General features: G+C 42.6%; 1 protein-coding gene across 4 annotated transcripts in view; it reads right to left on the bottom strand.

Annotated features, from left to right (window-relative positions):
* Nucleotides 1-27,140, bottom strand: part of mark1 (MAP/microtubule affinity-regulating kinase 1) — a 188,724-nt gene that overhangs the window by 129,147 nt on the left and 32,437 nt on the right. For all 4 annotated transcript variants that reach the window (XM_061910065.1, XM_061910066.1, XM_061910067.1 and 1 more), the window contains exon 2: nucleotides 24,966-25,166. In XM_061910065.1, coding sequence (XP_061766049.1) covers nucleotides 24,966-25,166 — 201 coding nt within the window. The remainder of the gene's footprint in view (nucleotides 1-24,965; nucleotides 25,167-27,140) is intronic.

The raw sequence follows: 27,140 nt of genomic DNA on the forward strand, positions 1-27,140 counted from the left end.
ATATTTTTTTTTTCTTATTTTTTTTTTTTAATAAATCAACATAAAAAACAAAATATACACTTACAATTAGTGCACCAACCACAAAAACCTCCCTTTTTCATGGCAAAGGGGGAAAGGAAAAAAAAAAAAAAAAAAAAGATTTTTAGCGCTTCCATAGCAAATCTACTGACAGATATAAGTAATAAATGTACACTACTTTATATTAGTAATGGCAACAGCGGAGGATGAATGTCTCACAACAAGAAGATAGTGAAAAAGAAGAAGCTTATAGACTACAGTGGCGGACGTGCGCAAATTTCCAGAACTCATATAGATCTCAAATACACATCAGCAGGGACCAGAAGGTAAGAAAAGTTGGTTTTGCATAATATTGTGAAACAAAACGGCAATAATATGTCCACTAATGGGTGCCATTTTGCGGTCCTTATACACACACCGTAGCAATACTTGTATCTCTGACTACGGTAGCCGTAATAGGCCGACAATCCATCAAGCGGTGCGGCTTCAAAGTCATACTAAAACATGTTGACAGATGTTTTAGTGCCGTGTGTAATGTTCTTTATTTTCAATGGAACATTTATAGTTTTGGTGTTGTTTACTGACATCATATTGTAGTCTACACGTATCTCTTATGTGTGTCTACTATCTACTGTTCAGACTTATCATTACACCATGCACCAAATATAATCGCTTCGAGGTGGGTAAGCACAACCAGAATTATTCCGCACACTAGGCGCACCGGGTTAGAAAGCGCACTATCGATTTTTTAGAAAATGACAGGATTTTAAGTGCGCCTTATAGTCCGATAAATACGGTAATCAAGACTATTTTAGTTCAGCTGTTGCTGCTGGCAGACGGTTAGTCGTCGCTGTCATCCAGCATTCTGTTTATTTTGGTCTAGCATCTCTACATTTCGGCAGCACTGTTTAGTGCATGTTCCACACAATACGAAGGTCCTGAGTAGTCCTGAGTTCAAACCCAGGCTCGGGATATTTCTGTGTGGAGTTTGCATGTTCTCCCCGTGACTGCGTGGGTTCCCTGCGGGTACTCCGGCTTCCTCCCACCGCCAAAAACATGCACCTGGGGATAGGTTGATTGGCAACACTAAATTGGTGTGAATGTGAGTGTGAATGTTGTCTGTCTATCTGTGTTGGTCCTGTGATGAGGTGGCGACTTGTCCAGGGTGTACACCGCATTCCACCCGAATGCAGCTGAGATAGGCTCCAGCACCCCCTTGTGACCCTAAAAGGGACAAGCAGTAGGAAATGGATGGACGGATCTCTACATTTCGGTGCTCAGCCGAGCAGCACTAGTCTTTTGTTTGTTTAGTTTCGGAATAAATCTCCCTTATGTCACACCTATGGATCATGTTTTGTTTTGTCATGTTATGTTTTGATTTTGGACAATCAGTCACGTTTTGCACTTCCTGGTTTTGTTTGTTTCCATGCCAACCTATTAGTTTTCACCTCGCCCTCCCAGTCACGCACCTGTTCCTAATTATCACAGCCACTACTTCAATCATTTTCTTTCTGTCCATCAGTCTGGGATTTTTGCATTCTGCTTCATGCCTTCATTTCTATCACAAACCTCCATGCCTTGCCACGCTGCTCAATCAATCAATGTTTATTTATATAGCCCCAAATCACAAATGTCTCAAAGGACTGTACAAACCATTACGACTACAACATCCTCGGAAGAACCCACAAAAGGGCAAGGAAAACTCACACCCAGTGGGCAGGGAGAATTCACATCCAGTGGGACGCCAGTGACAATGCTGACTATGAGAAACCTTGGAGAGGACCTCAGATGTGGGCAACCCCCCCCCTCTAGGGGACCGAAAGCAATGGATGTCGAGCGGGTCTAACATGATACTGTGAAAGTTCAATCCATAGTGGCTCCAAGACAGCAGTGAGAGTCCCGTCCACAGGAAACCATCTCAAGCGGATCAGCAGCGTAGAGATGTCCCCAACCGATACAGGCGAGCGGTCCATCCTGGGTCCCGACGAGCGGTCCATCCTGGGTCTCGACTCTGGACAGTCAGTACTTCATCCATGGTCATCGGACCGGACCCCCTCCACAAGGGAGGGGGGGACATAGGAGAAAGAAAAGAAGCGGCAGATCAACTGGTCTAAAAAGGAGGTCTATTTAAAGGCTAGAGTATACAGATGAGTTTTAAGATGAGACTTAAATGCTTCTACTGCTAAACATTTGGACCACGCCACGTAAGATCCATGTATTCTTTCGCCTAAGTGCTGTTTTTTGGTTTATTGTTAGCATCTTTTGTTCATTTATAGATAGCCATGCCATTGTGCTGTTTTCGTCAACGTTTTAGCATAGATTATTCTCCGCCATCGAACGTGCTTTTTGTTTTGCCTTTTGTATTTTAGTAACAAATAAGAATGTACTTACATTCATGCCTGATTCGTCCCACATCATCCTTGCATGGAGGAAGCACAAACACCCACAGTCCAAGCATGACACCTTACATGCAAACTATCGCCAATCTTTTCCCTGGACCACGACCTCCATAGCTAACATGCGACCTGACCTTGACAGAATGTCCATACCAAAACTACAATGGGATTTCACGACACATTAGGGCGAGGAGGAATAAACCGAGGAGTTTAATAGGATGGTGCATGAGGAAATGGAGGCGATAAAAGATTCATAGGAAGAACTCGAGCTGGGGGCCGGAGAATCATCCATCCACAATCAATCAATCAATCAATGTTTATTTATATAGCCCCAAATCACAAATGTCTCAAAGGACTGCACAAATCATTACGACTACAACATCCTCGGAAGAACCCACAAAAAGGCAAGGAAAACTCACACCCAGTGGGCAGGGAGAATTCACATCCAGTGGGACGCCAGCGACAATGCTGACTATGAGAAACCTTGGAGAGGACCTCAGATGTGGGCAACCCCCCCCCCCCTCTAGGGGACCGAAAGCAATGGATGTCGAGCGGGTCTAACATGATACTGTGAAAGTTCAATCCATAGTGGCTCCAAGACAGCAGTGAGAGTCCCGTCCACAGGAAACCATCTCAAGCGGATCAGCAGCGTAGAGATGTCCCCAACCGATACAGGCGAGCGGTCCATCCTGGGTCTCGACTCTGGACAGTCAGTACTTCATCCATGGTCATCGGATTGGACCCCCTCCACAAGGGAGGGGGGGACATAGGAGAAAGAAAAGAAGCGGCAGATCAACTGGTCTAAAAAGGAGGTCTATTTAAAGGCTAGAGTATACAGATGAGTTTTAAGATGAGACTTAAATGGACTTGTTTTGACCGAATGCCTGTCGCCAAAGACGGCGAAGTCTGGCCACAGCAGCCTCGTCACGCCCACAAGACTCACCAAGCTCGGCGGAGCCTGATGATGTTACGCCACCACGCACGAGGAGCAGGGGGTGCACACAGACAACGGGTCTAGGCGCCCTGCGTGGATTATTTTTCAAGGGCTAAAACAGCTAGTCAGCCATAACAGGCTAAGGTTGAAGCTCCACCAACAGTGACTGTCCAGTTTCCCAAAGCATGATGTCTCCAAGGTTCCAAAAAATAGTCGAAAAAACGGAAAATAACAGAGCTGAGACCCGGTGTTTGTAATGTGAAAATGAAAATGGCGGGTGTGTTACCTCGGTGACGTCACGTTCTGACGTCATCGCTAAAAGACCGATAAACAGAAAGGCGTTTAATTTGCCAAAATTCACCCATTTAGAGTTCGGAAATCGGTTAAAAAAATACATGGTCTTTTTTCTGCACCATCAAGGTATATATTGACGCTTACATAGGTTTGGTGATAATGTTCCCCTTTAAGAAAATATCGATTTCGATGCCATTATTGAATCTTCTTATCGAACCGATTCCTTATCTTATTCTCTTACGGAATCCAGATAGGTTGTTGTATATAGAAAAAAAAAAACACAATACTTGGTTTAACAAAAGCTCAGTTTTATTTTTGAAGAAAAACATCAAATAAACAGAGCAAACACTGTCTCGGTCACTCTGGCTGTCATGAATGTCATCAAATGAAATATGATACCATTAACATTATCTTAATTCACATCTTGCAAGGACTAGTTTACTAGACAGACCTGCAAACTCTGGAGTGGTGTAGGCGACAAGATACCGTTATCAGACTAGGGCTGGGCGATATGGTCTTTTTTTTTTTTTTAAATATCTCAATATTTTTTAGGCCATAACGCGATACACGATATTAACACTTGATACATATAATAACAATAATAATAATAGATTAGATTTATATCGCGCTTTTCTATTGTTAGATACTCAAAGCGCTCATAGAGAAGTGGGAACCCATCATTCATTCAGACCTGGTGGTGGTAAGCTACATCTGTAGCCACAGCTGCCCTGGGGTAGACTGACGGAAGCGTGGCTGCCAGTTTGCGCCAACGGCCCCTCCGACCACCACCAATCATTCATTCATCATTCATTCACCAGTGTGAGCGGCACCGGGGTAAAGGGTGAAGTGTCCTGCCCAAGGACACAACGGCAGCGATTTGGATGTCAATAGGTGGGAAGCGAACCTGCAACCCTCAGGTTTCTGGCACGGCCGCTCTACCCACTACGCCATGCTGCCCCATATTCTGTGTGTCTACATTTAAACATTAGCCACTGACTATGCTTAGGTAAAGTTAGTCGAGCTAACATTACTGCAGTCCTGGTTGACATAAGAAGTAACTTTATTTCAGCCTGAAGGCTACAAGGATGGACTGCTCGTCGGGACCCAGGATGGACCGCTCGCCTGTGTATCGGTTGGGGACATCTCTACGCTGCTGATCCGCCTCCGCTTGGGATGGTTTCCTGTGGACGGGACTCTCGCTGCTGTCTTGGATCCGCTTTGAACTGAACTCTCGCGGCTGTGTTGGAGCCACTATGGATTGAACTTTCACAGTATCATGTTAGACCCGCTCGACATCCATTACTTTCGTCCCCTAGAGGGGGGAGGGGTTGCCCACATTTGAGGTCCTCTCCAAGGTTTCTCATAGTCAGCATTGTCACTGGCGTCCCACTGGATGTGAATTCTCCCTGCCCACTGGGTGTGAGTTTTCCTTGCCCTTTTGTGGGTTCTTCCGAGGATGTTGTAGTCGTAATGATTTGTGCAGTCCTTTGAGACATTTGAGATTTGGGCCTATATAAATAAACATTGATTGATTGATTGATTGAAGTGAGCAGATATGGAAATTAACCGGCAACAGTAAACGTTAGTGTCTCACCAATCAATCAATCAATGTTTATTTATATAGCCCTAAATCACAAGTGTCTCAAAGGGCTGCACAAGCCACAACGACATCCGCCGATCAGCGCCCACATAAGGGCAAGGAAGAACTCACAACCCAGTGGGACGTCGATGAAAATGACTACGAGAAACGATGGAGAGGACCGAAAATGTGGGTAACCCCCCACCTCTAGGGGAGACCGGTGCAATGGACGTTGAGTGGGTCTAACATAATATTGTGAAAGTCCAGGCCATAGTGGCTCTAACACAATAGTGAGAGTCCAGTCCATAGTGGCTCTAACATAATAGGGAGAGTCTAGTCCATAGTGGATCTAACATAATAGTGTGAGAGTCCAGTCCATAGTGGATCTAACATAATATTGTGAAAGTCCAGGCCATAGTGGCTCTAACACAATAGTGAGAGTCCAGTCCATAGTCGATCTAACATAATAGGGAGAGTCCAGTCCATAGTGAATCTAACATAATAGGGAGAGTCCAGTCCATAGTGGATCTAACATAATAGTGTGAGAGTCCAGTCCATAGTGAATCTAACATAATAGGGAGAGTCCAGTCCATAGTGGATCTAACATAATAGTGTGAGAGTCCAGTCCATAGTGAATCTAACATAATAGGGAGAGTCCAGTCCATAGTGGATCTAACATAATAGTGAGAGTCCAGTCCATACTGGATCTAACACAATAGTGAGAGTCCAGTCCCATAGAGGATCTAACATAATAGTGAGAGTCCAGTCCATAGTGGATCTAACATAATAGTGTGAGAGTCCAGTCCATAGTGGATCTAACACAATAGTGAGAGTCCAGTCCCATAGTGGATCTAACATAATAGTGAGAGTCCAGTCCATACTGGATCCAACACAATAGTGAGAGTCCAGTCCCATAGTGGATCTAACATAATAGTGAGAGTCCAGTCCATACTGGATCCAACACAATAGTGAGAGTCCAGTCCCATAGTGGATCTAACATAATAGGGAGAGTCCAGTCCATAGTGGTGCCAGCAGGAGACCATCCCGAGCGGGGACGGGTCATATGTCCACAACCGATGCACAGGCGAGCTGTCCAACCCGGGTACCGACTCTGGACAGCCAGCACTTCATCCATGGCCACCAGACCTGTGCCCCCAGCAGGTTAAAACAGAGGAAGAGGGGTGTGCTTTGTCATCTCTGTCTCTGCTTCTGCATATGTCGAAGGCACAACACGTTTCTCCAACCTTCAGGTTATGTACGGCCTGAACATGTTTCAACATGTTTGTTGTACTGCGCCCCTTACAGGAAAGCGAAGCCTGGCAATAATTGCAGATAGCCAGTTCCTCGTCACATTTCATAGTAAAGTGAAGCCATGCCTTGGAGCGTTTTTTTGCGGTCCATTGTTGTTGCTGCTTCTGTATCTGCCGCCGAATGACTGAGCTATGTCATTTCCTGCGACGTGTCACAGGAAATGTCCTGGATTCGTTCCCGGGGATTCAAATAAAGAACTAAATCTTTTTCTTTACTATAGTGGCTTCAGTAACGGGAACCGTTTCTCAAAAAGGGATTAAAATCCATGGAATCGTTTTCTTTCTTATCGAACAATCGGGAGAACCGGTTTTTGAACATCACCCCTAGGGGTATGTTTGTCAAAGAGTGTGTTGTGCCGGAGGAATGGCAAGACAACTTTTGAATGTCTGGGTCAGCTGTGATTCTACTTCCTGAAAAACCTTGTCCATTTGTCGAAGGAGAGATAACGAGAATGCGTGCTCCCGTGGATGTGATAAAAAAAGGTAGCATGTGCTTTGAATTACCTGGCCGACGGGGGAAGACTACAGAAAACAGCGAATGCATTTGGACTGGCAAAGCGGACTGTGTCAGTTATTGTCCGCCATGTATGGCGAGCGATTACTCAACGTCTTTGTCCGAGTATGTAAAGTCACCAAAAACGGAGGCAGAATGGAAAATGAAGTTGAAGGCAAAAGAGTGTCCTGACCAGACATCTAGATCGCGAGATTAATTGTTGTAAAATGTTCTTTATCACATTGTTTACTTTCTCATGTCCATTCAATATCCTGAATAACCTTAGTTTAGAAGGGGCCTAAGACCCTAGCTCTTCCTGTGCCCGTACCCGCTCTACTACAGATCCTCCTTTCAAACAAAAACAGCGTCTGGAATCAAAGCCGCTGCTCGCTTTTTCACCAGTGGGGGGCGCCACCAGCTCTTCCTTCTGCAAGGCCGCTGCAAGCTCTTCATACGACTAGTTCTTCCATACTTGCCAACCCTCCCGGATTTTCCGTGAGACTCCCGAAATTCAGCGCCTCTCCCGAAAACCTCCCGGGACAAATTTTCTCTCGAAAATCTCCCGAAATTCAGGCGGAGCTGGAGGCCACGACCCCTCCAGCTTCATGCGGACCCGAGTGACATGTCAACAGCCTGTTTTCACGTCCGCTTTCCCACCATATACACAGAGTGCCTGTCCAATGACGTTATAACTGTAGAATGATCGATGGCAAGTTCTTGGTTTCTTATGTGGGTTTATTGTTAGGCAGTCTCATTAACGTCCTCCCAGCGCGGCAACAACACACAACAACAGCAGTCACGTTTTCGTCTACCGTACAGCAGTTCGTCTGCCGTAAACAGCAATGTTGTGACGCTCTTAAACAGGACAATACTGCCATCTACTGTGCATGCATATGTGACAATAACATCTACGGCTTTTAGAGCAGTGGTTCTCAACCTTTTTTCAGAGATGTACCCCCTAATCAAGTACTCCCTAATCAGAGCAAAGTATTTTTGGTTGGGGAAAAAAAAAATAAAGAAGTAAAGTAAAGCACTATGTTATCATATTCTGATTTATTAAATTGTATAACAGTGCAAAATATTGATCATTTGTAGTGGTCTTTCTTGAACTATTTGGAAAAAAGATATAAAAATAACTAAAAACTTGTTGAAAAATAAACAAGTGATTCAATTATAAATAAAGATTTCTACACATACTGCAATGAGGTGGCGACTTGTCCAGTGTGTACCCCGCCTTCTGCCCGATTGTAGTTGAGATAGGCACCAGCGCCCCCCGCGACCCCAAAGGGAATAAGCGGCACGGTAGAAAATGGGTGGATGGATGCCTGTAAATATACTCCTCCCCTCTTAAACACGCCCCCAACCAAGCCCCGCCCCCAACAACGCCCCCCACCTCCCGAAATTGGAGGTCTCAAGGTTATAAATAAATAAATGGGTTGTACTTGTATAGCGCTTTTCTACCTTCAAGGTACTCAAAGCGCTTTGACACTACTTCCACATTTACCCATTCACACACACATTCACACACTGATGGAGGGAGCTGCCATGCAAGGCGCCAACCAGCACCCATCAGGAGCAAGGGTGAAGTGTCTTGCTCAGGACACAACGGACGTGACGAGGTTGGTACTAGGTGGGATTTGAACCAGGGACCCTCGGGTTGCGCACGGCCACTCTCCCACTGCGCCACGCCGTCCCTTGGCAAGTATAAATTTTTCGTCCAGCGAGCTCGCCACTTCCTTGTTCGCCCTTGCAGTCTTTTGTTTGTCTGATTAATCTCGGAATAAATCTTGTTTTACCCGGAAACCTACCATGTCCTGCATCCTGGAATCACAACCTTCACCGCTAACATGCGACCCCACCTTAAAGCCCTGGGGGAGTTTCACTTTCTGATGTTTTTGAAAAGTTTGGTGAAAGTTCTAATTGTACAAACTTTGGGGCGTTTGGCAGTTTCCCCGTAATTCACATTTATTCAAGATACAATTATTTCAGGATTTTCCCCTGCCTGACTTTGTTCAAAGTAATCATTACAGTCCCTACACAGGAGCTCTGGGATGATGTTTGCTTTTCTCTTTCCAGTCTGTGTCTATATTTAGGACTTCCCGGCACTTGTTCTCTCCGGAGAGTGTGAGTACGCTTAGAACCTCTTGAGTCAAATTCCTGTTTGCTATTGACATGCAGACGTTACAAATCCAAGGAAAAACCGTAATGACAGAGCGAAACAGGGCTCGACCTAAATGGTTTTACTCAGTCCTAAAAGTTATCTCCAACTCTCTCATAAGTTGGCCAACCCGGTCCAAAGGCGACTTGGTGTTGACAGGTGATCCGTCTGGGTGTTGTTTTGTCGCATCACTTTTACAGCCTTGTGCTCTTTTCCTGCCCAAATGTTCTTTCCCGCACTCGGCTGTGCGTCTTTGCATTCTGATGAGCCAGCAAGCAAAGCCACTCAGGCACACAAAGCAGCCACTGACCTTCTCCCGCGTGACCCGGCCCGCCGTATCCAATACGCCTGTTTAACATTGGCCGACAAGGACGCCGTCGAGGGGGCAGGGAGGAAGTAGGAATACATTTGCGGCGCCAACACTGCTAATGTGACCACGCTGCCTGATGAAACTTATCAATAAATCAATCAATGTTTACTTATATAGCCCTAAATCACTAGTGTCTCAAAGGGCTGCACAAACCACCACGACATCCTCGGTAGGCCCACATAAGGGCAAGGAAAACTCACACCCAGTGGGACGTCGGTGACAATGATGACTATGAGAACCTTGGAGAGGAGGAAAGCAACGGATGTCGAGCGGGTCTAACATGATACTGTGAGAGTTCAATCCACAATGGATCCAACACAGTCGCGAGAGTCCAGTCCAAAACGGATCCAACACAGCAGCGAGAGTCCTGTTCACGGCGGAGCCAGCAGGAAACCATCACAAGCGGAGGCGGATCAGCAGCGCAGAGATGTCCCCAGCCGATACACAGGCAAGCAGTACATGGCCACCGGATCGGACCGGACCCCCTCCACACGGGAGAGTGGGACATAGAAGAAAAAGAAAAGAAACGGCAGATCAACTGGTCTAAAAAGGGAGTCTATTTAAAGGCTAGAGTATACAAAGGAGTTTTAAGGTGAGACTTAAATGCTTCTACTGAGGTGGCATCTCGAACTGTTACCGGGAGGGCATTCCAGAGTACTGGAGCCCGAACGGAAAACGCTCTATAGCCCGCAGACTTTTTTTGGGCTTTGGGAATCACTAATAAGCCGGAGTCTTTTGAAGGCAGATTTCTTGCCGGGACATATGGTACAATACAATCGGCAAGATAGGATGGAGCTAGACCGTGTAGTATTTTATACGTAAGTAGTAAAACCTTAAAGTCACATCTTAAGTGCACAGGAAGCCAGTGCAGGTGAGCCAGTATAGGTATATATGTATGTATGTATGTATATAAAGGTATATACAGTATAGGTATATATGTATGTATATATGTATATAAAGGTATATACAGTATTGGTATATATGTATGTATATATGTATATAAAGGTATATACAGTATAGGTATATATGTATGTATATATGTATATAAAGGTATATACAGTATAGGTATATATGTATGTATATATGTATATAAAGGTATATACAGTATAGGTATATATGTATGTATATATGTATATAAAGGTATATACAGTATAGGTATATATGTATGTATATATGTTTATAAAGGTATATACAGTACAGGCGTAATGTGATCAAACTTTCTTGTTCTTGTCAAAAGTCTAGCAGCCGCATTTTGTACCAACTGTATGAGGATTAAAAGATGGCAAACATTTAAGGGAGGTTGTTGTCTTCCTAAATTCTTTAAAATGACTTGTTTTATGTAGAGACTCTTTCCACCCCCACCTAGGACTGTTTTCACTGCTGGACTCTAGAAAGAGGTTCCGCAGCCTCTGTAGCAGAACCTGGAGGTTCTGTAAAAGCTTCTTCCCTTAGGCCGTAAGACTCTTGAACGCACCCCTCATTTCCCCCCAAAAACGGATGAACTCGCTGGAATATAAAGACAACTTAACATACATCCATAAACGTGGATGCACATGCAAAAGTGCAATATGTTTATCTGTAAAGTAATGTATTTATTTATATCTGTCAGGCTGGGACTTGGTCTTGGTTTGTTTTCCCGAGGTGCAAAGCGAATGGAGTGGAAACGGCGTGAAGGTAAAGACATCTTTATTTTAACACTAATAAACTAAAAAACAGGAACAAACAAAAAGCGCTCACAATGGAGGTACAAAACTTGGGCTATGAAACAAAAGACTAGCACAGGGGTGCCCACACTTTTTCTGCAGGCGAGCTACTTTTCAATTGACCAACTCGAGGGGATCTACCTCATTTATATTTATTTATTTATGAAAGAGACATTTTTGTAAACAAGTTAAATGTGTTTAATGATAATACAAGCATGTGTAACACATATAGATGTCTTTCTTTCACGAAGACAAGAATATAAGTTGGTGTATTACCTGATTCTGATGACTTGCATTGATTGGAATCAGACAGTAATGATGATAACGCCCACATTTTCAAATGGAGGAGAAAAAAAGTTGTCCTTTCTGTACAATACCACATGAAAGTGGTTGTTTTTTGGCATCTAATTCATCCAGCTTCCATACACTTTACAAGAAAAACATTGGCGGCAAATTCCGTAGCTTGCTTGATTGACATTCACGGCACCCGAGGGTCTTGTGAGATGACGCTGGCTGCTGCCAGTTCATTATTATGAAAAAATGACAGAGAGGAAGGCGAGAAACACTTTTTATTTCAACACACTTTCGCGCCGTCCCTTCCGTCAAAACTCTAAAGGCCGACTGCACATTTCCTATCTTCACAATAAAAGCCCTGCTTGATGCTGCCTGCGCTAACAAAATAAGAGTCTCGGAAAGCTGGCTTGCACAAGTGATGTGCCCGCCAGCTTTCTGAGGGATCGCTTGTGCACGCCAGTTTTCCGAGACTCTGTATTTAGTTAGCGCAGGCAGCATGAAGCAGGGCTTTTATTGTGAAGATAGGAAATGTGCAGTCGGCCTTCAGAGTTTTGACGGAAGGTACGGCGCGAGAGTCTGTTGAAATAAAAAGTGTTTCTCGCCTTCCTCTTGGTCATATTTTCATAATAATGATCTTGCAGCAGCCAGCGTCATCTCACAAGACCCTCCGGTACCGTGAATGTCATTTAAGTGACGTCTTGGTGAAGATTGATGATCACTAATTTTTAGGTCTATTTTTTTTAAAAGCCTGGCTGGAGATCGACTGACACACCCCCCGCGGTCGACTGGTAGCTTGCGATCGACGTAATGGGCACCCCTGGCCTAGCACAAAGGCTATAAACTATAAACATGAAACAAAAACACTTGCGCAGTGGCATGAATAACGAAAAAATTACGTGGACAAAATGGACAGCATTGCAAGGCATGAAGCAGATAATCGAGGGCGTGAATGAGGTGATGTTGCCAGACTGACTAACTGTGGCTTAAATAATGAACATGATAAGTGAAAACAGGTGTGAGACAAGACAGGTGAACTGATTGGTCGTCATGGTAACAAAACAGGGAGTGAAAAAAAAAAAGGACCTTAGAGTCCAAAGGTCAAAAGCACCTGGTATTCCTAGGCAGTCTCCCATCCAAGTACTAACCAGGCCAGACACTACTTAGCTTTGAGAACAGATAAGATCGGGGATGCTCAGGGTAATATGGCCATACAAAACTCATGATCAGACATGACAGAAAACTAAATGAGGTGGCATGGTAAGACAAACAAGGAAATGCAAAACAAAACTAAATGTCCAAAAAACTAAACATAGCATGACCAAAACAAAACATGAACCATAGGCGTGACAATATCTGCACCTTATTGGTCTTTTATCGTGCATTGCAACGAGCTAATGCAACAAAATGTTGCTGTTATCTGTACTGTAAAGTTCAAATTCGAATGACAAAAAAAGGAAGTCTGAGTCTCTAAATTAGGATTCCAAGTGAATCCTAATTTGGATTCACTTGGAATTAGTAGTGCTTCTGTAGTTGGAGAAAACTGAAAAATCCAAGCCACATTGAACGTATCGGAGACATGCTAACAAAAAACAAGAATGGAGGAAAACAAGGGTCTGTTGTATTATTGCATGTGGCTGTTGGCCACGGTAACGAGACATTCTATCCAAGAGGAGACTGAGGACTGCTGCAGTAAAGGGGGAGACTGTGGAGTTAAATACTTCAGTGATCAGAGTAGGGATGTCATGATAAATGGTATTTTTTGTATTATTATTAATCAGTCCAACAAAATAATTCACAATAATAGTAACAACTAATAATACAGTTCCAAGTCCAAAACAAAACCTGGCCCAGCAACTTTCAGAATAACAATCAACAGAGCAATTGAAATGGCACACGCATCAGGAACTCTGGAGGTAAGGTGCAGGTAAGGAAATGATTTAATGTCCATGAATCAGACAGGATACAAGCAAAAGCAACATTTTACCATGAATTGATTAACATGGACCCGGACTTAAAATAAGTTAAAAAATGTATTCGGGTGTTACCATTTAGTGGTCACTTGTTCAGAATATGTACTGTACTCTGCAATCTACTGATAAAAGTTTCAATCAATCAATCACGACACAAAACAATCCAAATGTAGTCAAACAAAAGTGAATAATATCAACAACAGTATCAAGAATGGATAAAAGGTAATAATAATCAAGCCTGGGCCAATATTCGATAAATGATAAATAAATAAATAAATGGGTTGTACTTGTATAGCGCTTTTCTACCTTCAAGGTACTCAAAGCGCTTTGACACTACTTCCACATTTACCCATTCACACACACATTCACACACTGATGGAGGGAGCTGCCATGCAAGGCGCTAACCAGCACCCATCAGGAGCAAGGGTGAAGTGTCTTGCTCAGGACACAACGGACGTGACAAAGTTGGTACTAGGTGGGATTTGAACCAGTGACCCTCGGGTTGCGCACGGCCACCCTCCCACTGCGCCATGCCGTCCCCAATTAACTAATTAATTAATTAATTAATTAATTAATTAATTAAGTCAATTAACCGACGATAAATGAAAATGAACACTGGTATGTTTTCCAGCGTCGATAAATCGCCATGCGCAAGCTTGAAGAGCATTCCTGCTAGGGCTGGGCAAAATATTGAATGTACTCGATATATCGCGGGTTTGTCTCTGTGCGATATAGAAAATGACTTTATCGTGATATTCGAGAATACGTTCTCACGCAGTTGCTTTTAGCTGCGGGCATTAAACTACAGGCTTTTCTCGCTCGTTCTACTCTCTCCTTCTCACAGAGACATAAAACAAGCGCACCTTCTTACATATGTCACATACTGTCACGCATGCAACGTCATACGCTCTCCCGGAGCAGAGAGGTAGCGGCATGGTAACGTTAGCTGTGGTGCTAACAGAGCGGTGCGAGTGGTAATAAAAGAGAAAGAAGGTGTGAATCTGGTAACAAATGGAGGAAGAATATATTCCCAAGAAAAACAGCACTGGTGCATCGTCTGGCGGTGGTTTGGCTTCCAGCGGGAAGATGTTGAACAGACAACTGTAATATGTCAAGTAGGCGGCAAAAGTTTTGCTGCAAAAAGTAGCAGCACTGCTAATTTGTAGCATGACTTGAAAAGACACCGGCTACAAAATGAAGAGTGCTTGAAACTCCACATGTCAACATTTCCGGCCGGTGCCACACCAACAAAATGCCAAAGCAACCATTTCCAGATCAACACCGTATGAAAAAAATAGTCAACAACAGAAGGAGATAACGTCCGCAGGAACCTACCACATAGTGAAGGACATAAACTATTTGATTTCCTATTATGCACCTCATTTCTATTTGACAATTGTTGAAATATCTTGAGTGACATCATGCACAAAAGTGCTCTTTATTAGTTTTAAACTATTGTAGTGGTGTTCGGTACAAAAAGTGCAGTTTAATTTAATGTTGTTTTGTTATGTCATCTTAGTGACGTCATCCACAAAAAGTGCATGACGTTTGAACATCAAATATGTTGTCTTTGTAGCATATTCAACTGAATATGGGTTGAAAAGGATTTGCAAATCATTGTATTCTGTTTATTTTTACATCTAACACACTTTCCCAACTCAAATGGAAACGGGGTTTGTACATGCATTATTATTATTTATAATTATTATCCCAACGGACGAGTATTTTGAGATACAAGCTGCCTTTCTGCTTTTTGTTAAGCTTTAAGTTACCAGCACACATTTGAGTTATTAGCCTCCACGTTGCTGGTTGGCGTCGCAACTGCCACAGGGAAACCCGTAAGTACGCCCCAAAACATCCGCTCTTACTCACTAGCATTAGCTGATAGCTACAGGTCAACACAACTGCGTTTTTTAACCAGGCCTAGGCCGATATCCGATAAGTCAAGTAACTGACGACAAATGAAAATTAACCTCGGTACAGCTGGGATATTTTGTAGCTTTTAGCGGCTACACACATTTGTACCGTAGCAGAATGAAAAAAAGGGGGTGAATTATTTTTTCTTCGTTAAAGGGGAACATTATCAGCAGACCTATGTAAGCGTCAATATATACCTTGATGTTGCAGAAAAAAGACCATGTATTTTTTTAACCGATTTCCGAACTCTAAATGGGTGAATTTTGGCGAATTAAACGCCTTTCTTTTTATCGCGCTAGAGGCGATGACGTCAGAATGTGACGTCGCCGAGGTAACACACCCACCATTTTCATTTTCAACACATTGCAAACACTGGGTCTCAGCACTGTTATTTTCCGTTTTTTTGACTATCTTTTGGAACCTTGGAGACATCATGCCTCGACGGAGGGTGTAACAACACTAACAGGGAGGGATTCAAGTTGCACCACTGGCAAGAAATCTGCCGCCAGACCCCCATTGAATGTACCAGAGTGTCTCCACATTTGACCGGCGATGCTAAAGCAGACATGGCACAGAGATGTATGGATAACCAGGAATTGATTAACGTGGACCCCGACTTAAACAAGTTGAAAAACTTGTTGGGGTGTTACCATTTAGTGGTCAATTGTACGGAATATGTACTGTACTGTGCAATCTACTAATAAAAGTATCAATCAATCAATCAATAACCTGCAAATGCATTTGCAACGATAGTCAACGAAATCACAAAGGTGAGTTTTGTTGATGTTGACTGCCAGCTAATCGATGCTAACATGCTACGCTAACGATGCTAACATGCTATTTACCCGATGCTAACATGCTATTTACCGGCGGTACTAAAGCAGACATGGCACAGAGATGTATGGATAACCTGCAAATGCATTTGCAACGATAGTCAACGAAATCACAAAGGTGAGTTTTGTTGACTGCCAGCTAATCGATGCTAACATGCTATTTACCGGCGGTGCTAAAGCAGACATGGCACAGAGATGTATGGAAAACCTGCAGATGCATTTGCAACTATATTATGTTTCCTTCCACCCCCATTTAATACGAAACAAACACTTACCAATCGACGGATTTAAGTTGCTCCAGTGTCAAAAGATGCGAAAGTCCTGATCGTTTGGTCCGTACATTTTACCGGCGATGCTAACGCAGCTATTCGGCCATGCTATGGCTATGAATAGCGTCAATAGCTATTTGTTCAATAGCTTCAGTTTCTTCTTCAATACTTTCATACTCCAACCATCCGTTTCAATACATGCAAAATCTGTTGAATCGCTTAAACCGCTTAAATCCGAGTCTGAATCCGAGCTAGTGTCGCTATATCTTGCTGTGGTGTCTGCCATTGTTTGTTTACATTGGCAGCACTGTATGACGTCACAGGGAAATGGATAGTCGCATCGCAAATAGCGAAAATCAAGCGCTTTAAAGCTTTTTTTAGGGATATTCCGGGACTGGTAAAATTTAGAAAAAAACTTCAAAAATACAACAAGCCACTGGGAACTGATTTTTATTGTTTTTAACCCTTTTGAAATTGTGATAACGTTCCCCTTTAAGTGTCTGACTGTCCGAGTAGTGACGCGGGGCCACTGGCTAGTTAGCATCACACAATGCAACTAGAAAGCATGTAGTAGCGAACATGGACAAAATGATCACAAAATCAAATGCCAACGTACCAATGTGGGAATATTTCAGTTTAAACCTTTGGAACAAGATGAGCCTATCAACACCGAGAAGCCAGTTTAACTACAACAACGCCCACTCGAAATACAACCACTCGACAGTCCAAACTCAATTGGCACTCACTTAGCGTTTGGTGAAGAAGCTGGGTGACAGGTCAGGGTAAACAAAACAGTGCAAAATAGACATACTGCATACTCAAATACATGCTGCCATTCAATACTGTTATAAAATGAGCATTTTTAAAAGTGTTGTCATGTAATGCCGGTGTTCCTTACTCGGAATCTGCCAAACTTAATTGTGTTCTGCATATGACTGTTAATATATCTGTTTAAACTGTAGTGTTTGTATTGTTACTTTGCACTTTTGTTTAAGATCCTAACTTGATTGTCAGTTAAATAATGTAAAACTAGACATCTCAATCAATGATCAATCAATGTTTATTTATATAGCCCCAAATCACAAATGTCTCAAAGGACTGCACAAATCATTACGACTACAACATCCTCGGAAGAACCCACAAAAGGGCAAGGAAAACTCACACCCAGTGGGCAGGGAGAATTCACATCCAGTGGGACGCCAGTGACAATGCTGACTATGAGAAACTTTGGAGAGGACCTCAGATGTGGGCAACCCCCCCCCTCTAGGGGACCGAAAGCAATGGATGTCGAGCGGGTCTAACATGATACTGTGAAAGTTCAATCCATAGTGGCTCCAAGACAGCAGCGAGAGTCCCATCCACAGGAAACCATCTCAAGCGGATCAGCAGCGTAGAGATGTCCCCAACCGATACAGGCGAGCGGTCCATCCTGGGTCCCGACGAGCGGTCCATCCTGGGTCTCGACACATATATATATCTGCCAACATGTTCTAATTTTGGAGTGCAACTTTGTTTGTCAACACTTTATTTAGCTATTTTATTTATTGTTATGATTGTGTTTATTTGAGCCCCCATCCCTGCCTCAAGATAATTTATTGCTTTCAGTTGTAATTTTTATTCAAGTGCAAAATTTTGGTAATAGACAAAGTAAAATGTATTGTTATTATTTGTTTGTTTTATTGTACCTGGAAATTTTAATGTTTTTGTGGCATGGCGTAGTGGGTAGAGCGGCCGTGCCAGAAACCTGAGGGTTGCAGGTTCGCTTCCCACCTATTAACATCCAAATCGCTGCCATTGTGTCCTTGGGCAGGACCCTTTGCCCCCGGTGCCGCTCACACTGGTGAATGAATGATGAATGAATGATTGGTGGTGGTCGGAGGGGCCGTAGGAGCAAACTGGCAGCCACGCTTCCGTCAGTCTACCCCAGGGCAGCTGTGGCTACAGATGTAGCTTACCACCACCAGGTGTGAATGAATGATGGGTTCCCACTTCTCTGTGAGCGCTTTGAGTATCTAACAATAGAAAAGTTCGATACAAAATCTAATCCATTATTATTATTATTATTCATTCCAATTACATTGTTCAAATACACAAGAAATACAAGTTTATTGAATTTGATATGATATACAGTAAATTTTGTGTGTCCAAAGGTTTGGACACACCTTCGCATTGGGTTAAAATAATGTGGCCGGGGGCTGGGCTGTCTACATATATATAAATATCTTGATTGGATTATCCAGAGAATAGTGCTCGATACCGTGGTAGAGCGCAATATGTATGCGTGGGAAAAATCACAAGACTACTTCATCTCTACAGAACTGTTTCATGAGGGGTTCCCTCAATCATCAGGAGATTGATGATTGAGGGAACCCCTCATGAAACAGTTCTGTAGAGATGTATGAAGTAGTCTTGTGATTTTTCCCACACACACACACACCCACACACATATATATATATATATATATATATATATATATATATATATATATATATAGTGTGTGAAATTATCAACACATTACCGTAAAATATCAAATATTATTTCGCTCATTCCCGTAAGAGACTAGACGTATAAGATTTCATGGGATTTAGCAATTAGGAGTGACAGATTGTTTGGTAAACTTATAGCATGTTCTATATGTTATAGTTATTTAAATGACTCTTACATAATATGTTAGGTTAACATAGCAGGCACCTTCTCAGTTGGTTATTTATGCCTCATATAACGTACACTTATTCAGCCTGTTGTTCACTATTCTTTATTTATTTTGAATTGCCTTTCAAATGTCTATTCTTGGTGTTGGGTTTTATCAAATAAATTTCCCCCAAAAATGCGACTTATACTCTGTTTTTTCCTTCTTTATTATGCATTTTCGGCAGGTGCGACTTATACTCCGCAGCGACTTGTACTCCGCAGCGACTTGTACTCCGGAAATGCGGTATATGATATCACGTCATCGATTGGAAAATGCATTTTTAGTAGGGGTGTAACGGTATGTGTATTTGTATTGAACCGTTTCGTTACGGGGGTTTCGGTTCGGTGCGGAGGAATACCGAACGAGTTCAACACGTACATATGAAGTAGCCGCCTATGCTAAAGTCTTAACAAGCTGCTCTGCTCCGTTCTGCCTCTGCGTCTGTACACAGCACCCTGCATTGTCCCGCCCACACCACCATCTGATTGGTTACATACAAAGCCAATCAGCAATGCGTATTCAGAGCGCATGTCGTCAGGGCTTCAGTGTCGATGTCGAGCAGATAGGTGTTTAGCAGCGGAGCAACTCACTCTCCCCAAATTATATTCCAAGTCAACTACTTGCTAAACATCACTATGATGTTGACCTTCTAGAAACAAACTGCAGCTCAGCTCACTCGCAGTCCTGGCTTTAGGTGAGGCTAGTTAGCTTTTAGCAAAACGTTAACTCATTTTGCGGTGTGTGTGTGTGCGTGTGTTACGGACAGTGTTGATTGAGGTGTTGAAGCAGCAAAAAAGGATATTATATTAAATGAAGAGTTTCTGTCTCTGATAGTGTATAAAATAATTTAAGTGCATCATAAAGCCTACATAAACTCCATGGTGGTCAGGGATACATTTTCAGCTATAGTTACATGAATCATTAGTAATGTAGCAGCCTAGTTTTGAATGGCAGGGTCCCTGCTATCACATGTTGATAAAAATATAACATTTACATAATAAAAATCAACTACAGGCTTCCCAAATGCTGTAATAAATTAAGCATGATGAGTTGACTTGAAACTGTTTAATGTTGCACTTTTTATATGTAAAAGAAAAGTTGTTTCATTTTATTTCATCTAAGCAACAACTTGAGGCAGCTTAATGTGGATTAACGTGGGCAGAACTATTATTGTGTTCCCAATGTTAAAAGGATAAAGCCATTGTTCACAAATTTGGTAAATAAATACCCCCAAAATGTATATTTTGTTGTTTTCTTACTGTACTGAAAATGAACCGAACCGTGACCTCTAAACCGAGGTACGCACCGAACCGAAATTTTTGTGTACCGTTACACCCCTAATTTTTAGACAATGTGATTTGCCTGAGCGGCTAGGAGATTCTGAGAGTAACAAGCAACAAGCGGTAGAAAATGGATTAGAAAGGACAGATTAAAAAAAAAAAATGTTAAAAAAAAAAAAAATAATAATTTAACATGGGACTTCCCGCGGGCCAGATCTCGAACGCTGGCGGGCCGGATCTGGCCCGCGGGCTGTAGTTTGGGGACCCCTGATTTACCTTGTAGATCGTCACTGAAGGCATCAAAACTATGAATGATCACATGTGGACGTAAGTACTAAACAAAAAAAGGTGAAATAAATGAAAACATATTTTATATTCTAGTTTTTTCAAAATAGCCACTCTTTGCTCTGGTTAATTTTTTTGCATACTCTTGGCATTCTCTCCATGAGCTTCAAGAGGTAGTCACCTGAAATGGTTTTCCCTTCACAGGTGTGCTTGAAGCTCATAGAGAGAATGCCAAGAGTGTGTAAAGCAGTAGTCAGAGCAAAGGTTGGCTATTTGGAAGAAACCACTGTTATTTCACCTTTTTTATTAAGTACGTAACTCCACATGTGTTCATTCATAGTTGTGATGCCCTCAGTGACAATTTGCAATGTAAATAGTCATGAAAATAAAGAAAACACATTGAATGAGAAGGTGTGGCCAAACTTTTGGCCTGTACTATACATGCATTATTATTACGTATTATCATTAAATTAAAGGTTAATTTGGTTTTTGGTCTAATAAAAATCATGGCAATATCGATTTTCGGCAATAATTTGTTGGTCAATATATCGTCAAGCAACATTTTTTATCAGCCCAGGCCTATTTCTAACCACTGGACAAGATTAGCAGTGGTCCAGTTTCTACAGTTTCCCAGCTGAAGTCAACAAGGTCCTTCAATGGTGCTCCTGGGGCTTGATCCTCACCCACAGCTAGGCTTCCTGCTCATGCCTCAAGTGTGTCTAGGTGGTCTGTCGCTTCGCTGCAATCCCAACCGGCGACGTCCTCCTTGTTTGGTGCTGATGCTGCCCGGTCTCAGCCGAGCAAGTCTAATGAGAAGGCAGCAGGTCCTGGCGTCCACTCTTCTACCCCACTACTCTTATTTTGGGAGATATCTCGACTAGGAATAGCCGTTTCTTCAAAGCCATTTCTCGCTACTGCTATCCTTAAGCCGAAGATGTGAATGTTGTTAACGCTCTGCTGGCCTTAGTGAACAGCCTTCCCTTTTCAGTAATACGGCTGAAATCCTCCATGTTAGATCTAAGGATTTTGTAGTCCTATAATAGTATAGGATTTGATTTATATAGCCTTTTTTTTTCTTTTTCTAGTGAGCCAAAGCGCAATACACTGAGAAGCCGTTATGAAGTACATTCAGTCCACATTTATAACCACAGCTGTTATGGGGTAGACTGCTGGAAACACGGCTGCCAATTTGGGCCTACGACCTCTCCGGCCACCACCAGACATTCGTTTACATTCACATTCAGGTGAGTGAAGTCTCCCGACCAAAGACAGAAGCAGTGGCTAGGATGGCAGAAGTGGCATTCATACCAGGAACTTCAAGTTTCTGGACGGCTACTCTACCATTTGAGCCACGTCGCCCATTCTTCAGTCTGCTGGAAGTGGTAAATGCTGTGCTTTAATCATTACATTACTTCATAAAACTTCTGTAGTTGCAATGGTATGGTTTCTCAAACAATACGCTTCATCAAAAAGTTTGCTTTCAATGCATGTTACATGTTAAATTTGTGCTGTTTAGATTACATTGATTTCAATTCATTTGAATTAACAACGCTGATTTATATTCGGAGCTCTGTCACAGCACCAATTGAGCTTGTAAATTGAGGTACTACTAGTACTTTATATGTGTTATAATATAAATATATATTTTTTGCCTTTTTGTTCGGGACCCTTTGGGACTGTGTGACAAGGGGTGGCACTTTCGTGACTTCTGCGGTGCTTTTTTGTGGACTTCTGGATCTGCCTCCCGGGGAGCATTTTGGCCATGGAGACCAGCTACTGGGTCTCTGCCACACCAGAGTACATTTGGAGAGACTGGAGAAGATGCAGATGAAGAGACAGAGCTGGGGAGCCAGCACTGAGCGCCAGGACGGACAAGCTTCCCAGTGTCTTGGCTGAATGAGCAGGTATCGGACACCTCAGTCTCCTTGGACGTATCCTCGCTCATCCATGCGGACTGGACACTGGCCGAGAGTTGGTTAGCGGCCGAGAGTGGAGTCGGCTCTCTTGGTTGCTTTGTTGGGTCTGCTCCTGTCTATGGCCATGCTCCCACAACCCCGGCAGACGATTATGGTGGAAACCGCAGAGGCCACCACTGTGTATATGTTTTTTTTACTTTTTATTCATAGCTGTATGTAGAAGTGGCTGGTTGCATCAGCTCTGCTCTTTTTAATGTCTTTAATGTCCTTTGTGTTCTTTGATGTTTCCCTATTTCACACATGTAAAAGGGATGTGTGCTATTGCTATGAGTTGTTTTTTCTCTTGGCCTAAGTCTGGACCCCCTCTCCAGGGGCAAAGCCTTAGACCAATTTATTTTTATTTTTATTTATTTTTTCCCCCCATTCCCCCCCACCAGTTTACCTTTATCTCACCTTTTTTGTAAGGGGCGCCGGAAGTTGGCAGACCTGTCAGTGATCCTGTTCTGTCTCCCTGTAATGTTTGTCTGATCTTGAATGGGATTGTGCTGAAAATTTTAATTTCCCATTTGGGGATTACTAAAGTATTTCTGACTCTGATTCTGGTAGTGCCTGGTTTTGTATCAATAGTAGAGCACGAGACACATTAAACCAGGGGTGTCCAAACTTTTTTGACTTGGGGGCTCAAAAAAATGGAGAAATCAAGACTAATTTAGTGCAAAGAAACGTAGTGTGTAACAAATCTGCTTAAAGGGGAACATTATCACAATTTCCAAAGGGTTAAAAACAATAAAAATCAGTTCCCAGTGGCTTGTTGTATTTTTTGAAGTTTTTTTAAAAATTTTACCGGTCCTGGAATATCCCTAAAAAAAGCTTTAAAGTGCCTTATTTTCACTATCTTCGAAACCACTATCCATTTCCCTGTGACGTCATACAGTGCTGCCAATACAAACAAGATGGCGGTTACCACAGCAAGATAAGGTTCTCATAGTCATCATTGTCACCGACGTCCCACTGGGTGTGAGTTTTCCTTGCCCTTATGTGGGCCTACCGAGGATGTCGTGGTGGTTTGTGCAGCCCTTTGAGACACTAGTGATTTAGGGCTATATAAGCAAACATTGATTGATTGATTGATATAGCGACATTAGCTCGGATTCAGACTCGGATTTCAGCGGTTTAAGCGATTCAACAGATTACGCATTTATTGAAACAGATAGTCGGAGTATGGAGGCAGATAGCGAAAACGAAATTGAAGCTATTGAGCGAATAGCTATTGACGCTATTCGGCCATAGCGTGGGTGTACCTAATGAAGTGGCCCATAGCATGGCTGCCTTATTAGCATCGCCGGTAAAATGTGCGGACCAAACGATCAGGACTTTCGCATCTTGTGACACTGGAGCAACTTAGATCCGTCGATTGATAAGTGTTTGTTTCGCATTAAATGTGGGTATCTAGTTTCAAATGTACATACAGCTAGCGTAAATAGCATGTTAGCATCGATTAGCATAGCATGTTAGCATCGATTAGCTGGCAGTCATGCCGTGACCAAATATGTCTGATTAGCACATAAGTCAACAACATCAACAAAACTCACCTTTGTGATTTCGTTGACTTAATGGTTGCAAATGCATCTGCAGGTTATCCATACATCTCTGTGCCATGTCTGTCTTAGCATCGCCGGTCAAATGTGAAGACACTCTGGTACATTCAATGGGGGTCTGGCGGCAGATTTCTTGCCAGTGGTGCAACTTGAATCCCTCCCTGTTAGTGTTGTTACACCCTCCGACAACACACCCACGAGGCATGATGTCTCCAAGGTTCCAAAAAATAGTCGAAAAAACGGAAAATAACAGAGCTGAGACCCGGTGTTTGTAATGTGAAAATGAAAATGGCGGGTGTGTTACCTCGGTGACGTCACGTTCTGACATCATCGCTAAAAGAGCGATAAACAGAAAGGCGTATAATTTGCCAAAATTCACCCATTTAGAGTTCGGAAATCGGTTAAAAAAATACATGGTCTTTTTTCTGCAACATCAAGGTATATATTGACGCTTGCATAGGTCTGCTGATAATGTTCCCCTTTAACAAATAAGTAGTTAAGTATGATTTTTACCTAAGTAAGAAGCCATTTCCACCAACAGGTGTGTTTTGGGGCGCATTTTGTCAAACTGCTGCATTGCAGGTAACCTTTTAATGAATGCATATCCATTTGCAGACCTAAAGATGCCAGAGCAGATTTCCTTTTTTTCTCTTACCTCTCGTCCAGTCAGGACGTGCCGCGCCAGCTTCACCTTGGCAAAATTGCCCTTTCCGATGGTCTTGAGGAGGCGGTAATTCCCGATGTGGGGGTGCTCCTCCGTAGAGGTGAAGGAGTTGCGACATCGCGGCAGGCTGTGGCGACTCGCAGACTTGGTCGGGGGAACTGGGGGCTCTGCGAAGCCATCCACTGACGAGTGCTGCAAGAAAGAAAGAAAAAAAAACGAATGGAGATTAGAAACATCCATTTAGAGATTTCAATTTCTACAGTCTAATATATATTAAACTGTGTATGTGTTTATACAATGAGCATGTGCAGTATGTATAGAGGACAGAAATAAACTAAAATAAAAACCCTAGATAGCTTCTTTACATTTGTGATTTTTTTGTACATTTGTTGATATGTGCAATACATACAAAGTCTAAATAATGACACCACAGAATGCTAAACAAACTGTGATAACAACCATAAACCCAATAATGGAACTTACTATCATACACATGCACCTGTGCAGGCTACTCAGTATTGCAGGGGTCAGGAACCTTTTTGGCTGCGAGAGCCAAGAAGCCAAATATTTTAAAATGTATTTCCCTAAGAGCCATATAATATTTTTTTGAACACTGAACACAACTAAACGCGTGCATTTTTTAAGTAAGACCAACATTTCCATAGTATAATAAGTCTCTTATTCTTTGCAATAACATTGTTATTCTGAAGCTAATTGTGGAGGGGGCGTGGCCAGCGGGCCAGCAGCAAAGCGGTATGTTGCCAGGACCGGCCTCGAAATCAACGACAGGTGCGTAGACAGCCCACCTGGGCCTTTTTATCTAATCACCTGTCGCTCTGTTATAAGCAGCAGCCAGGAGGAAGGACAGGGTTGGGGCTGGAGCCAGTGCGCGAGTGAGGACGAAAGAGAAAAAGACAATTGCTGTAAAGCAACTGAGAGAAAAATAAAATAAAACAATATTGGAACCCTAAAACAGGCTCTTGGTGGTCTGAAGAACCCCCAGGAGGGCAAGCCCCACACTAACCAATAATAAATACATTACTTTTTACCATTAACGCAACTTCTTGAACATAAAAATGCATGAGAATGTTTTATATTTTGAACGTTATTTTTAACACTGTGAATACAAGTGGAATTAAAGCTGCAAGCAGCGTTGGTCGGGTTCGCCTTTGGCTGCTGCCCCCGAGACCCACGGCCGGATAAGCGTTAGAAGACGCCTTGGAGCCACTATTTTGAGAATCTAATGCATTGTGAAAGTAATGCAGTTGTTGTATTGAAGTGAAAATATCAAACTTCCTGTTGATTTTTGCTATAGTATGTTAATTATTAAAATGTAGGTCTAAGTGAGACCTACATAGTGTTTTTTGTTTCATGTCTCTCTGACATTCCTACCGGAAGTTACAAGCAGTTTTGTCTGTGTTTTCTTCCTAGGAGCAGTTTGTCCGTGTTGTATTCCTAGGGGGGCGGTAGAGCGCAATTTTGAGTTTTGAGGTTAGGTTTTTTCATCAGATCGCAATTTTTGCCAGACCTGATGTGTGTGTCAAGTTTGGTGAGTTTAGAAGCATTTTAAGGGGGTCAAATAACAGCTCAAATAGGCAAAAATGACATTTTTTAGGAGACTTTGCACAGGGGTTATTTGAAGGCGCGTAAAATCAAAACCTGAGAACGTATCAAAACTCTTTTCTATACTTTTAATCAGAAGGGTTCAATCTCTCTCCTGTGCGAGTTTGAAGCCAAAACAACAAACGCACTCAGAGGAGATAATGTTTGAAGAAAGGTGACCGGTTTTTACAAAACTATTGTTTTGAAGGGGGGATTGCAAACTTCCTGTTGATTTTTGTTGGGGGTTGTCAATCTATGAAATGTTGGTCTAAGCGAGACCTACATAGAGGTTTTTGTTTCATGTCCCTCCGACATTCTTACCGGAAGTTACAAGCAATTTTGTCTGTGTTTTCTTCCTAGGAGCAGTTTTTTCAGTGTTTTATTCAAAAATAGCGCTAGAGCGCAATTTGGAGTTTTGGGGTTTGGTTTTTTCATTAGATCGCAATATTCGCCAGTCCTTATGTGTGCGCCAAGTTTGGTGACTTTTGAAGCATTTTAGAGGGGTCAAATTACAGCGCAAAGAGGCAAAAATTGCATGTTTTGCGAAAATTTTATTTTGAAGGG

Source organism: Nerophis ophidion, linkage group LG09 (assembly GCF_033978795.1).
Source record: "Nerophis ophidion isolate RoL-2023_Sa linkage group LG09, RoL_Noph_v1.0, whole genome shotgun sequence".
Classification (NCBI taxonomy): domain Eukaryota; kingdom Metazoa; phylum Chordata; class Actinopteri; order Syngnathiformes; family Syngnathidae; genus Nerophis; species Nerophis ophidion.